Source organism: Oncorhynchus keta, chromosome 27, assembly GCF_023373465.1.
Source record: "Oncorhynchus keta strain PuntledgeMale-10-30-2019 chromosome 27, Oket_V2, whole genome shotgun sequence".
NCBI classification, from domain to species: domain Eukaryota; kingdom Metazoa; phylum Chordata; class Actinopteri; order Salmoniformes; family Salmonidae; genus Oncorhynchus; species Oncorhynchus keta.
In genome coordinates this window covers 16,386,317-16,398,816 of record NC_068447.1, presented here as the reverse complement: position 1 = coordinate 16,398,816, position 12,500 = coordinate 16,386,317, and the positions used below count along the sequence as shown (strand labels likewise).

The following is a 12,500-nucleotide window of genomic DNA, read 5'->3' as shown; positions in this document are numbered from 1 at the left end:
TCTCTCTCTCTCTGTTGCTCTCTCTCACACTCTCACATCCTCGCTCTCTGTCTCTATCTCTCACGCTCTCGCTCTCTATCTCTCAATTCAATTCAATTCAATTTGCTTTATTGGCATGACGTAACAATGTACATATTGCCAAAGCTTATTTTGAATATTTACAATATGAAAATAATAACAATCAAAAAATTGTCAACGGGACAACAGCAACAACAATAACCAAGGGTCAAAATAATCTTACATTGAAGAATAACAATAAGCATATAGAGCCTGCACTTTGTCAAGGTTATTCTAAGGTTTTGATCAGTAACCATGGTCAAATAGTTAGCCATGGTATACAGCCGATTTAGAGCCAGATAGTTAGCCATGGTATACAGCCGATTTAGAGCCAGATAGTTAGCCATGGTATACAGCCGATTTAGAGCCAGATAGTTAGCCATGGTATACAGCCGATTTAGAGCCAGATAGTTAGCCATGGTATACAGCCGATTTAGAGCCAGATAGTTAGCCATGGTATACAGCCGATTTAGGGCCAGATAGCTCTGCATTTAGCTTTTTGTGCTTGTGTTTCCCAATAACAATGTAGTTTTGTTTTGACTGTGTTGTAATGTGGCTTATTCTGATTGATTGGATGTTCTGGTCCTGAGGCTTCAGTGTGTTAGTGGAGCAGGTTTGTGAACTCAGCCCCAGGACCAGCTGGATGAGGAGATTTTTCTTTGCTCAGCTCTTGGCATTGCAGGGCTTGGTAATGATATGAGAGGGGGTCACTGTATTTCAGATGTTTCCAAAACTGAATTGATCTTTTTTGAGTTTTTACTATTAGTGGATATTGGCCTAATTCTGCCCTGCATGCATTGTTTGTAGTTTCCCCTGGACATGTAGGAGAATCTTACAGAACTCTGCATGCAGGGTTTCAATGGGGTGTTTGTCCCATTGGATGGAATCTTGCTTTGCAAGTGGACCCCACACCTCGCTGCCATAAAGTGGACCCCACACCTCGCTGCCATAAAGTGGACCCCACACCTCGCTGCCATAAAGTGGACCCCACACCTCGCTGCCATAAAGTGGACCCCACACCTCGCTGCCATAAAGTGGACCCCACACCTCGCTGCCATAAAGTGGACCCCACACCTCGCTGCCATAAAGTGGACCCCACACCTCGCTGCCATAAAGTGGACCCCACACCTCGCTGCCATAAAGTGGACCCCACACCTCGCTGCCATAAAGTGGACCCCACACCTCGCTGCCATAAAGTGGACCCCACACCTCGCTGCCATAAAGTGGACCCCACACCTCGCTGCCATAAAGTGGACCCCACACCTCGCTGCCATAAAGTGGACCCCACACCTCGCTGCCATAAAGTGGACCCCACACCTCGCTGCCATAAAGTGGACCCCACACCTCGCTGCCATAAAGTGGACCCCACACCTCGCTGCCATAAAGTGGACCCCACACCTCGCTGCCATAAAGTGGACCCCACACCTCGCTGCCATAAAGTGGACCCCACACCTCGCTGCCATAAAGTGGACCCCACACCTCGCTGCCATAAAGTGGACCCCACACCTCGCTGCCATAAAGTGGACCCCACACCTCGCTGCCATAAAGTGGACCCCACACCTCACTGCCATAAAGTGGACCCCACACCTCGCTGCCATAAAGTGGACCCCACACCTCGCTGCCATAAAGTGGACCCCACACCTCGCTGCCATAAAGTGGACCCCACACCTCGCTGCCATAAAGTGGACCCCACACCTCGCTGCCATAAAGTGGACCCCACACCTCGCTGCCATAAAGTGGACCCCACACCTCGCTGCCATAAAGTGGACACCACACCTCACTGCCATAAAGTGGACCCCACACCTCGCTGCCATAAAGTGGACCCCACACCTCGCTGCCATAAAGTGGACCCCACACCTCGCTGCCATAAAGTGGACCCCACACCTCGCTGCCATAAAGTGGACCCCACACCTCGCTGCCATAAAGTGGACCCCACACCTCGCTGCCATAAAGTGGACCCCACACCTCGCTGCCATAAAGTGGACCCCACACCTCGCTGCCATAAAGTGGACCCCACACCTCGCTGCCATAAAGTGGACCCCACACCTCGCTGCCATAAAGTGGACCCCACACCTCGCTGCCATAAAGTGGACCCCACACCTCGCTGCCATAAAGTGGACCCCACACCTCGCTGCCATAAAGTGGACCCCACACCTCGCTGCCATAAAGTGCAATTGGTTCAATGACATGTTCAATTAGTTTTAGCCAAATTTTAATAGGTATTTCAATTGAATGAGTGTTTTAATGGCGCAGAATGCCCTGCGTGCTTTCTCTCTCAGTTCATTCACTGCCTCATTAAGGTGTCCAGTTGAGCTTATTTTTAAACCTAAGTAATTGTAGTGTGTGCAGTACTCTATATTTTTAAACCTAAGTAATTGTAGTGTGTGCAGTACTCTATATTTTTAAACCTAAGTAATTGTAGTGTGTGCCGTACTCTGTATATGTTGTACCAATTGAGAACTTTGGTCTAATTTCCTGAGATCTGGATTTTCTCTGGAAAATCATTATTTGAGTCTTTTGGGGGTTTACTGCCAGGGCCCAGGTCTGACAGTACTGCTCTAGCAGGTCCAGGATCTGCTGTAGGCCATGTGCTGTGGGTGACAGCAGGCATAGGTAATCTGCGAAGAGTAGGCATTTAAGCTCTGAAGTGTGGAGACTAACACCAGGCATTGAGGATTTTTCTAAAATAGTGGCCAATTCGTTGATGTAAATATTGAAGAGCGCAGGGCTCAGATTGCAACCCCGGCGAAGGCCCCACCCCTGGTTAAAGAATTCTGTTATTTTCTTGCCAATTTCAATCGGCACGTATTGCCAGTATACATTGATTTAATTATGTCATATGTTTTACCCCTTACACCACTTTCAATAACTTTGTAGAACAGTGCTGAAAAAATAAAATAAAATGCTTTTTGGAAGTCAATAAAGCAAGCGTATGTTTTGGTATTATTTTGGTGGACATGTTTATCTATCAGGGTGTGTAGGGTGTAAATATGATCAGTTGTGTGATGTTTTGGTATATATCCAATTGGGCTTTTACTCAAGACATTGTGCTTATTAAGGAAGTTTAGAACTCTTACATTTATAATACTACAGAAAACCTTCCCCAGGTTACTGTTCACACAAATGCCTCTGTAATTGTTAGGGTCAAATTTGTCTCCGTTCTTAAAGATTGGGGTTATGAGTCCTCGATTCCAGATGTCAGGGAAATAACCTACACTCAGGATCAAATTTAACAGTTTTAATATAGCCAATTGAAATGCTGCACTACCAAGTTGGAGTATCTCATTTAGGATGCCATCAGCATGCTTTTTTACATTTCAGAGCCTGAAGTTTCTTATAGAACCTCTGGTCAGTTATTGTCCTTTATAGCTTTTGCTAATCCATTCAACTTCTCATGAATTTGTCGTTGTTCTGTGTTTGTGTCAATCTCTCTCTCTCTCTCTCTCTCTCTCTCTCTCTCTCTCTCTCTCTCTCCCTCTCTCTCTCTCTCTCTCTCTCTGTCTCTCTCTCTCTCTCTCTGTCTCTCTCTCTCTCTCTCTCTCTCTCTCTGTCTCTCTCTCTCTCTCTCTCTCTCTCTCTCTGTCTCTCTCTCTCTCTCTCTCTCTCTCTCTCTCTCTCTCTCTCTCTCTCTCTCTCTCTCTCTCTCTCTCTCTCTCTCTCTCTCTCTCTCTCTCTGTCTCTCTCTCTCTCTCTCTCTCTCTCTCTCTCTCTCTCTCTCTCTCTCTCTCTCTCTCTGTCTCTCTCTGTCTCTCTCTCTCTCTCTCTCGCTCTGTCTAATCTAATCCATTTCGTTCAAGCTCCTCTGATTAGAGTGTATTAGTGGAGATGAATTTAAATGGAAATGGAAGTTTAGAGGGAGGAAGGGGTAAATTCCCCTCTTCCTCTCATGTGGATATGATTAGATTCTAATAGACGTTAATGTACACCAGAAGTGACTGGGATGCTGTGGAAACTCCTCTCGGGCTACATGGATGTCTGGTACAACGGTGTGTTTTAGTTGCCACAAGTGCGTCGTTAGAGGGATATATATATATATATATATATATATATATACATGGTGGTATGTATTTTACACTGGAAGGCACCTACTACCATACCCCGTTCAAAGGCTCTGAATGGCACACATACACACATACACCATCCATGTCTCAATTGTCTCAAGGCTTAAAACTCCTTCTTTAACCTGGCTCTTCCCCTTCATCTACACTGATTGAAGTGGATTCACCTGATCAGTCTGTGTCATGGAAAAATCATAATATCTTGGGCATTATCGCTTAGGTGTGCCCTCTGTGTGCCCCCCACCTCTCTCTCTCTCTTTCTCTCTCTTTCTCTCTCTCTCTCTCTCTCTCTCTCTCTCTCTCTCTCTCTCTCTCTCTCTATATATATATATATATATATATATATATATATATATATATATATATATTTCTCTCTCTCCCTCCCCGCCTTCCTCCCTCCCAGGTCTGATACTAGGTAGAGGTGATAATGCTGTCTGTCTAGCCGATAGGGCTCCACTGGCAAATCACCTCCAAGACTCCCTCAGCCTGCAAATTGAAAAGAGGTTTTAGTAATCTAAGGTGGATGTGCTTCATCACATTTCAGTATCAGCAAGGAGAGAGGGGTACACGCGCGCGCGCACGCACACACACACACACACACACACACACACACACACACACACACACACACACACACACACACACACACACACACACACACACACACACACACACACACACACACACACACACACACACACACACACACACACACACACACACACACACACCTCATACACTGATACCCACAAACACTATTCCTCTCTATGTATCAGTCTGCCTCTATCTCTATCTATCTATGCCTCTATCTCTATCAATTCAATTTCAATTTGGGAAACATATGTTAACATTGATAAAGCAAGTAGATAATAAACAAAAGTGAAATAAAATAATCTGTGTCTCTCTCTGCCTCTCTCTCTCTATTTCTCTCTCTCTCTCTCTCTCTCTACTTATTTTCCACCATAATTTGCAAATAAATTCATTAAAAATCCTACAATGTGGTTTTCTGGATTGTTTTTCCTCATTTTGTCTGTCATAGTTGAAGTGTACCTATGATCAAAATTACAGGCCTCTCATAATTTTAAGTGGGAGAACTTGCACAATTGGTGGCTGAATAAATAATTTTTTGCCCCACTGTACATGCAGTACATGTCTATCTCTCTCTCTCTGCCTCTATCTATCTCTACCTCTATCTCTCTCTCTCTTCCTCCATCTCTCTCTCTGCCGCTAACTCTCTCTCTCTCTCTCTGCTTCTATCTCTCTCTGCCTCTATCTCTATCTCTATCTATCTCTGCCTATCGCTCTCTCTACCCCATCTCTCTCTCTGCCCCTATCTCTCTCTCTGCCTCCATCTTTCTCTCTGCCTCTATCTCTCTCTCTGCCCCTATCTCTCTCTTTGCTTCTATCTATCTCTGCTTCTATCTCTCTCTCTCTGCTTCTATCTCTCTCTGCCCCTGCCTCTATCTCTCTCTCTGCCCCTATCTCTCTCTCTTTGTTTCTATCTATCTCTGCTTCTATCTCTCTCTCTCCCGCCCTGCTCTATCTCATCTTTTCTATCCTTTTTCTCTATCATGTTGTGTTCTCTTATCTCATATTATCTATAATGTCTTTCTGAATTGTCTGTCTATTGTCTCATATTTGACTTTAGATTCAGCTTTTAGGAATTATGGTCAAATTCAAAACAGTACACATTCTGCTACAAAACATTATTTGATGCAGTTTTAGAAATTATATGCTGAATGGGCTCATTCAATCATTCAGAATCCTGTTCATGAAGTGATAGGAGTTACTAACTCCATTACTCTCTTCTCTCCTCTCCTCCTCTCTCTCAGACTCAGCTATAGTAAATGGAGTTTACTGGTCTGAAGCCTTGAATAAAGTGTTTGTGGATAACTTTGAGAGGGACCCATCCCTCATATGGCAGTACTTTGGCAGTGCCAAGGGCTTCTTCAGGCAGTACCCAGGTGAGTGAGAGTGAGAGAGAGAGAGTGTGTGTGTGTGAGAGAGAGAGAGAGAGAGAGAGAGAGAGAGAGAGAGAGAGAGAGAGAGAGAGAGAGAGAGAGAGAGAGAGAGAGAGAGAGAGAGAGAGAGAGAGAGGCAGCTGTTAGTGTTTGTGTGCATGCAAGCGTGTGTTTTTGTGTGTGTATGTGCACACAAAAACACACGCACACAAACATGTACACAAGCACATACCCAAGTATGTCCACACATATGCAGTATGCACATACGCAAACAAGCACTGTATACTTCTGTGTGTGTGTGTGTGTGTGTGTGTGTGTGTGTGTGTGTGTGTGTGTGTGTGTGTGTGTGTGTGTGTGTGTGTGTGTGTGTGTGTGTGTGTGTGTGTGTGTGTGTGTGTGTGTGTGTGTGTGTGTGTGTGTGTGTGTGTGTGTGTGTGTGTGTGTGTGTGTCCATGTGTGTGTTTGTAATTAGCTTGGCCAGAGCTGTCTCCCTCAGGCAGAGTGAGGGACAGACAGGGAACGTTTAGTCAAACGGAGTGACAGATGGAGACTGGAGGAGAAGGAGAGGAGAGAGGATAAGAGGAGGGGAGAGAGGAGGTGAGAGGAGAGGAGAGGAGAGAGAGGAGAGGAGAGGAGAGGAGAGGAGAGGAGAGGAGAGGAGAGGAGAGGAGAGGAGAGGAGAGGAGAGAGAGGAGAGGAGAGGAGAGGAGAGGTGATAAAGAGAGGAGAAGAAGAGATGAGAGGAGGAGAGGAGAGGAGAGGAGAGGAGAGGAGAAACAGAGAGGAGGAGAAGGGGGAGTGGTGATAAAGAGATGAGAAGAAGAGATGAGAGGAGAAGAAGAGATGAGAGGAGAAGAAGGGGAGTGGTGATAAAGAGAGGAGAAGAAGAGATGAGAGGTGAAGAAGAGATGAGAGGTGAAGAAGAGAGGAGAGGAGAGGAGAGGAGGAGAGGAGAGGAGAGGAGAGGAGAGGAGAGGAGAGGAGAGGAGAAAAGGGGGAGTGGTGATAAAGAGATGAGAAGAAGAGATGAGAGGAGAAGAAGGGGGAGTGGTGATAAAGAGAGGAGTAGAAGAGGAGAGGAGAAGAAGAGATGAGAGGAAAAGAAGAGATGAGAGGAGAAGAAGAGAGGAGAGGAGAGGAGAGGAGAAGAAGGGGGAGTGGTGATAAAGAGAGTAGAAGAAGAGGAGAGGAGAAGAAGGGGGAGTGGTGATAAAGAGAGGAGAAGAAGAGATGAGAGGAGAAGAAGAGATGAGAGGAGAAGAAGGGGGAGTGGTGATAAACAGAGGAGAAGAAGAGATGAGAGGAGAAGAAGAGTGAAGAAGAGAGGAGAGGAGAGGAGAGGAGAGGAGAGGAGAGGAGAGGAGAGGTGATAAAGAGAGTAGAAGAAGAGGAGAGGAGAAGAAGAGATGAGAGGAGAAGAAGAGATGAGAGGAGAAGAACGGGGGTGGTGATAAACAGAGGAGAAGAAGAGATGAGAGGAGAAGAAGAGTGAAGAAGAGAGGAGAGGAGAGGAGAGGAGAGGAGAGGAGAGGAGAGGTGATAAAGAGAGTAGAAGAAGAGGAGAGGAGAAGAAGAGATGAGAGGAGAAGAAGAGATGAGAGGAGAAGAACGGGGGTGGTGATAAACAGAGGAGAAGAAGAGATGAGAGGAGAAGAAGAGTGAAGAAGAGAGGAGAGGAGAGGAGAGGAGAGGAGAGGAGAGGAGAGGAGAGGAGAGGAGAGGAGAGGTGATAAAGAGAGTAGAAGAAGAGGAGAGGAGAAGAAGAGATGAGAGGAGAAGAAGAGATGAGAGGAGAAGAATGGGGGAGTGGTGATAAAGAGAGGATAAGATGAGATGAGAGGAGGAGAAGGGGGAGAGGAGAAGAAGAGATGAGAGGAGAAGAAGAGATGAGAGGAGAAGAATGGGGGAGTGGTGATAAAGAGAGGATAAGATGAGATGAGAGGAGGAGAAGGGGAGAGGAGAAGAAGAGATGAGAGGAGAAGAAGAGATGAGAGGAGAAGAATGGGGGAGTGGTGATAAAGAGAGGATAAGATGAGATGAGAGGAGGAGAAGGGGGAGAGGAGAAGAAGAGATGAGAGGAGAAGAAGAGATGAGAGGAGAAGAATGGGGGAGTGGTGATAAAGAGAGGATAAGATGAGATGAGAGGAGGAGAAGGGGGAGAGGAGAAGAAGAGATGAGAGGAGAAGAAGAGATGAGAGGAGAAGAATGGGGGAGTGGTGATAAAGAGAGGATAAGATGAGATGAGAGGAGGAGAAGGGGGAGAGGAGAAGAAGAGATGAGAGGAGAAGAAGAGATGAGAGGAGAAGAAGAGATGAGAGGAGAAGAATGGGGGAGTGGTGATAAAGAGAGGAGAAGAAGAGATGAGAGGAGAAGAAGAGATGAGAGGAGAAGAATGGGGGAGTGGTGATAAAGAGAGGATAAGATGAGATGAGAGGAGGAGAAGGGGAGAGGAGAAGAAGAGATGAGAGGAGAAGAAGAGATGAGAGGAGAAGAAGAGATGAGAGGAGAAGAAGAGATGAGAGGAGAAGAATGGGGGAGTGGTGATAAAGAGAGGAGAAGAAGAGATGAGAGGAGAAGAAGAGATGAGAGGAGAAGAAGGGGGAGTGGTGATAAACAGAGGAGAAGAAGAGATGAGAGGAGAAGAATGGGGGAGTGGTGATAAAGAGAGGAGAAGAAGAGATGAGAGGAGAAGAAGAGTGAAGAAGAGAGGAGAGGAGAGGAGATGAGAGGAGAAGAATGGGGGAGTGGTGATAAAGAGAGGAGAGGAGAGGAGAGGAGAGCAGAGGAGATAAAAGAGGTGATTAAGGTACATGAGGTTGGCAGGGTGCTCTTGCTTTCAACGCAATTCATTTCAAGCAAATTCAGCTTTGAATTATATTTAAATCCCATCTCTGTGTATCCTCAACTCCATTGTAGAAGCCTATCACGCAAACTATGTGTATGTTACAACAGAAAGGGCTCACTTCCTCTACAGGATGTATTGATGTCAGTGTATCTGATTAGTAACTAACTGTACGTTACTATATGTACGTTACTATATGTATGTTACTATATGTACGTTACTATATGTATGTTACTATATGTATGTTACTATATGTATGTTACTATATGTATGTTACTATGTGTATGTTACTATATGTATGTTACTATGTGTATGTTACTATATGTATGTTACTATATGTATGTTACTATATGTACGTTACTATATGTACGTTACTATATGTATGTTACTATATGTACGTTACTATATGTATGTTACTATATGTATGTTACTATGTGTATGTTACTATATGTATGTTACTATATGTATGTTACTATATGTATGTTACTATGTGTATGGTACTATGTGTATGTTACTATGTGTATGTTACTATATGTATGTTACTATGTGTATGTTACTATATGTATGTTACTATGTGTATGTTACTATGTGTATGTTACTATGTGTATGTTACTATGTGTATGTTACTATATGTATGTTACTATATGTATGTTACTATGTGTATGGTACTATGTGTATGTTACTATGTGTATGTTACTATATGTATGTTACTATGTGTATGTTACTATGTGTATGTTACTATGTGTATGTTACTATATGTATGTTACTATATGTATGTTACTATATGTATGTTACTATATGTATGTTACTATATGTATGTTACTATATGTATGTTACTATATGTATGTTACTATGTGTATGTTACTATGTGTATGTTACTATGTGTATGTTACTATATGTATGTTACAATATGTATGTTACTATGTGTATGTTACTATGTGTATGGTACTATGTGTATGTTACTATGTGTATGTTACTATGTGTATGTTACTATATGTATGTTACTATGTGTATGTTACTTTATGTATGTTACTATATGTATGTTACTATATGTATGTTACTATGTGTATGGTACTATGTGTATGTTACTATGTGTATGTTACTATGTGTATGTTACTATATGTATGTTACTATGTGTATGTTACTTTATGTATGTTACTATGTGTATGTTACTATGTGTATGTTACTATGTGTATGTTACTATATGTATGTTACTATATGTATGTTACTATGTGTATGTTACTATGTGTATGTTACTATATGTATGTTACTATATGTATGTTACTATATGTATGTTACTATGTGTATGTTACTATATGTATGTTACAATATGTATGTTACTATATGTATGTTACTATATGTATGTTACTATATGTATGTTACTATATGTATGTTACTATATGTATGTTACTATGTGTATGTTACTATATGTATGTTACTATGTGTATGTTACTATATGTATGTTACTATGTGTATGTTACTATATGTATGTTACTATATGTATGTTACTATATGTATGTTACTATGTGTATGTTACTTTATGTATGTTACTATATGTATGTTACTATGTGTATGTTACTATATGTATGTTACTATATGTATGTTACTATGTGTATGTTACTATGTGTATGTTACTATATGTATGTTACTATGTGTATGTTACTATATGTATGTTACTATATGTATGTTACTATGTGTATGTTACTATGTGTATGTTACTATATGTATGTTACTATGTGTATGTTACTATGTGTATGTTACTATATGTATGTTACTATATGTATGTTACTATGTGTATGTTACTATATGTATGTTACTATGTGTATGTTACTATGTGTATGTTACTATGTGTATGTTACTATATGTATGTTACTATGTGTATGTTACTATGTGTATGTTACTATATGTATGTTACTATGTGTATGTTACTATATGTATGTTACTATATGTATGTTACTATATGTATGTTACTATGTGTATGTTACTTTATGTATGTTACTATATGTATGTTACTATATGTATGTTACTATGTGTATGGTACTATGTGTATGTTACTATGTGTATGTTACTATGTGTATGTTACTATATGTATGTTACTATGTGTATGTTACTATATGTATGTTACTATATGTATGTTACTATATGTATGTTACTATGTGTATGTTACTTTATGTATGTTACTATATGTATGTTACTATATGTATGTTACTATGTGTATGGTACTATGTGTATGTTACTATGTGTATGTTACTATGTGTATGTTACTATATGTATGTTACTATGTGTATGTTACTATATGTATGTTACTATATGTATGGTACTATGTGTATGTTACTATGTGTATGTTACTATATGTATGTTACTATATGTATGGTACTATGTGTATGGTACTATGTGTATGTTACTATATGTATGTTACTATATGTATGGTACTATGTGTATGGTACTATGTGTATGTTACTATATGTATGTTACTATATGTATGGTACTATGTGTATGGTACTATGTGTATGTTACTATATGTATGTTACTATATGTATGTTACTATATGTATGTTACTATGTGTATGTTACTATATGTATGTTACTATATGTATGTTACTATATGTATGTTACTATATGTATGTTACTATGTGTATGGTACTATGTGTATGTTACTATGTGTATGTTACTATATGTATGTTACTATGTGTATGTTACTATATGTATGTTACTATATGTATGGTACTATGTGTATGGTACTATGTGTATGTTACTATATGTATGTTACTATATGTATGGTACTATGTGTATGGTACTATGTGTATGTTACTATATGTATGTTACTATATGTATGTTACTATATGTATGTTACTATGTGTATGGTACTATGTGTATGTTACTATATGTATGTTACTATATGTATGTTACTATGTGTATGTTACTATGTGTATGTTACTATGTGTATGTTACTATATGTATATTACTATATGTATGTTACTATATGTATGTTACTATATGTATGTACACTATGTGTATGTTACTATATGTATGTTACTATATGTATGTTACTATATGTATGTTACTATGTGTATGTTACTATATGTATGTTACTATATGTATGTTACTATATGTATGTTACTATATGTATGTTACTATGTGTATGTTACTATGTGTATGTTACTACATGTATGTTACTATATGTATGTTACTATGTGTATGTTACTATATGTATGTTACTTTATGTATGTTACTATGTGTATGGTACTATGTGTATGTTACTATATGTATGTTACTATGTGTATGTTACTATGTGTATGTTACTATATGTATGTTACTATGTGTATGTTACTATATGTATGTTACTTTATGTATGTTACTATGTGTATGTTACTATATGTATGTTACTATATGTATGTTACTATATGTATGTTACTATGTGTATGTTACTATGTGTATGTTACTATATGTATGTTACTATGTGTATGTTACTATATGTATGTTACTATGTGTATGTTACTATGTGTATGTTACTATATGTATGTTACTATGTGTATGTTACTATGTGTATGTTACTATGTGTATGTTACTATGTGTATGTTCC

At 40.3% G+C, this 12,500-nt stretch overlaps 1 protein-coding gene across 1 annotated transcript in view; it reads left to right on the top strand.

Moving 5' to 3' along the window:
- The window catches only part of cacna2d3a (calcium channel, voltage-dependent, alpha 2/delta subunit 3a), a 418,957-nt gene that overhangs the window by 207,632 nt on the left and 198,825 nt on the right, over positions 1-12,500 (top strand). The window contains exon 6 of the mRNA XM_052481816.1: positions 5,948-6,079. Coding sequence (XP_052337776.1) covers positions 5,948-6,079 — 132 coding nt within the window. The remainder of the gene's footprint in view (positions 1-5,947; positions 6,080-12,500) is intronic.